At 35.5% G+C, this 2,625-nt stretch overlaps 1 protein-coding gene across 1 annotated transcript; it reads left to right on the forward strand.

The window, feature by feature from the left end:
* The first annotated feature begins 850 nt into the window (after positions 1 to 850).
* LOC145115717 (chitinase CLP-like) lies at positions 851 to 2,349 on the forward strand. Its single transcript, XM_079052071.1, has one exon. It carries the CDS (start codon positions 887 to 889, stop codon positions 2,189 to 2,191), a length of 1,305 nt encoding a protein of 434 aa, XP_078908197.1. The 5' UTR covers positions 851 to 886; the 3' UTR covers positions 2,192 to 2,349.
* Positions 2,350 to 2,625: the final 276 nt, after the last annotated feature.

Raw genomic sequence — 2,625 nt, forward strand, 5'->3', positions numbered from 1 at the left:
GGTAGTGTTAAAACATTATATGCAGATTGAATTTTTTCTACGTAACTTTTTATATAGATAATAGCTTTTGAGGAAAGGGTAGATGTGTTTTTCAATGGCTGAAAGGTAGAACTAGGGAGGGTTTAAACCTCCAATGGGAGAGTTGATGTAAAACCCTTCTCTGTATGTCTTGTAACTCCTTCTAGCTCCTCGCTAGTGCTTTGTTTTAATATATTGCCTTGATGCTCAAAAATATAAAATAAATTTTCAGTTATCTCTACGTATTGTTGTATATATAGTACAGAAAACAATTGGCTTTGTCGTTTTTCTTGCATATAACTAACAAAGATGACAAGATTAAATAGAATAGTTAATATAGGAAATGTGTGAGATCTTGTGGATATAATCCGTGGCGTTATATATCATTTCTCGAGCTGGTCACATAAACTCATACCCATTAAATTTTGTTTCCAAAAGTCAAATATGATTCTTCTAAGATTAAAAAAAGATTAAAGATCAGCCAATTTGAACGGGAATTTTAAGTTTAATCATCTCGGTGCCAATACATGGCCATGTTCTAAAAGATTAGATTACAAGATTATGTCATGATACTAATTGGGCCGATTGACTTTTTATTTCGTTAGGGCAACGTTTGGTGGTCGATTGCATAATTACGTTAATGAATCCGAACCAATCATATAGTATACACTTAAATGATATTGAAAGTCATTTAATAGATATTATTATTACTATTATTAAACTATGGCAAAATTAAGTCCTCCTATTAGTAGTTAACTTCCATTAGGTCTTAAAAGCCCAACATGAGAAAGGACTTGGCGTTGCGAAGTCTATATAAATGCGTTTGATGATCATTAGTAACTACACTCTAATATACCAATATTCGAAAATGCGTTTGCTTTTACAAATAATTGTAGTCGTTCTATCCTTCATCTCTCTTGAACATGAAGCCTTAGCTGCACTACCTTACACTTCTGTAGTTCTTCCAATACATAAACATACCGATGCTTCTAAGCCTCTTTATAGTGTTCAAGTCATGACAGCCTACGTAAACATGCAATTCTTAAGCCAAAATCTCCTCATAGACATAGATGCTCCTATTATATGGCGCACTTGTTCCTTACAATGGAACATGTATCAAGGCAGTTGCCCAGCCGACACACAATGTGCCTTTCCTGTTTCTTGTGAAGAATATCAGTGCACCGAAGTACGAACTTCCTTCTCATACAAGAATCCTTACTGTCCACGAGAAACCAACACGTCAACGTTACCTGGTTGGGGAGAATGTACGTGCCCAGTCAATGTGGTCAACCCCATTGATGCATCGTGTGTCCAGGCCCAGCTCAACTATGACGACTTCACTTTCAATGAAAGCAATGGTGGAAATGTGTATACTGGAATATATGGCGCTTACCCGAATGCTGCGTGTGCTCCTTCTTCATCACTTCAATTATTCCCTGCAAATGTTACAGGTGTCATGGCACTTTCATCTTCGCCTTATGCCTTACCAGCTCGTTTAGTTGACCCGCTTAGAAGAGTAATAGGTCTATGTTTGCCTAGCACCTTGTCTGCTCTTGGGGTTCTACTTTATGGAGATAGTCCTTATTACCTTCTCCCCCAATCAACTGTTGACGTAAGGAGTTATCTTTCTTATACTCCATTGATAAACCATCCAGATTCTTTTGGATACTATATAGGTGTGAATAACATTGTAATCAAAAAGAGATCCATTACTATTCCGGCAGATGCCATCACCAAGATTAGTACAACCGAGCCTTACACCATTCTTAGAACTGACATTTATAATCCTGTGGTTCGAAGGTTTGCAATGGTTACAAAACGTATCCCTCAGGCAACTCCAGTCCCACCTTTTGGCCTTTGCTTTAGCAGTTCCACAAAAGGTACACAAGTATCCTTAAAAGTTCCTGATATTGATTTTAGTCTACCGGAAGGAAAGAAGTGGACAATGTCCGCGGCTAACTCCATTAAGCAAGTGACACCAGATGTTGCATGTCTGGCACTAGTGGACGGTGGTGCATCCTTTGAACCTGCAATCGTGATCGGAACCTTTCAGATGGAAGATAACTTTCTGGTGTTTAATTTAGAGAACTCGACGTTTGGGTTTAGTTCTTCTTTATTACGTAAAAAGACTTCTTGTTCAAACTTCAACTATACGTTGGTTAGCAGCTATTGATCAATATGGCATTATTCAATTGGGAAATGAATATGTATCCATCAACAGTTGATCTCCTAATAAAGATTTTCTTGTTCACTGTCGCTTATGTAGTAAAAAACTGGACTATGGATGTACTACGTTAAAGAAATAATAACAATGAACCGAATACTTTAATATGTCCATTATTTAATTTGGTAGCATAAATGGTGACAAAATAAATAGATTGGATTATGTCACAACTACACTATATAACTTAAAAATATAAAACTATATATATTTTGAAGAATAAAATAGTAAAAAATATGAAAAAACAAATGTTTCTTCTACTTTTAAAGTTTGAAATGTACAAGAACTTCAAATTTTAAAACATGAAAAAAAATGTAAAGTTCTCTCTCCCCTCAAATATAGCTTTCTATTTAAATGAGAAGATAAATAATTCAAAAAACCTAAAA

This window comes from Lactuca virosa, chromosome 5, assembly GCF_052849685.1.
Source record: "Lactuca virosa cultivar CGN04683 chromosome 5, Lactuca_virosa_CGN04683_v6, whole genome shotgun sequence".
Lineage (NCBI taxonomy): Eukaryota > Viridiplantae > Streptophyta > Magnoliopsida > Asterales > Asteraceae > Lactuca > Lactuca virosa.

Excerpts from the sequence above, each read along its gene's own strand:
- LOC145115717 (XM_079052071.1), top strand. The coding sequence starts at position 887 with ATGCGTTTGCTTTTACAAATAATTGTAGTCGTTCTATCCTTCATCTCT.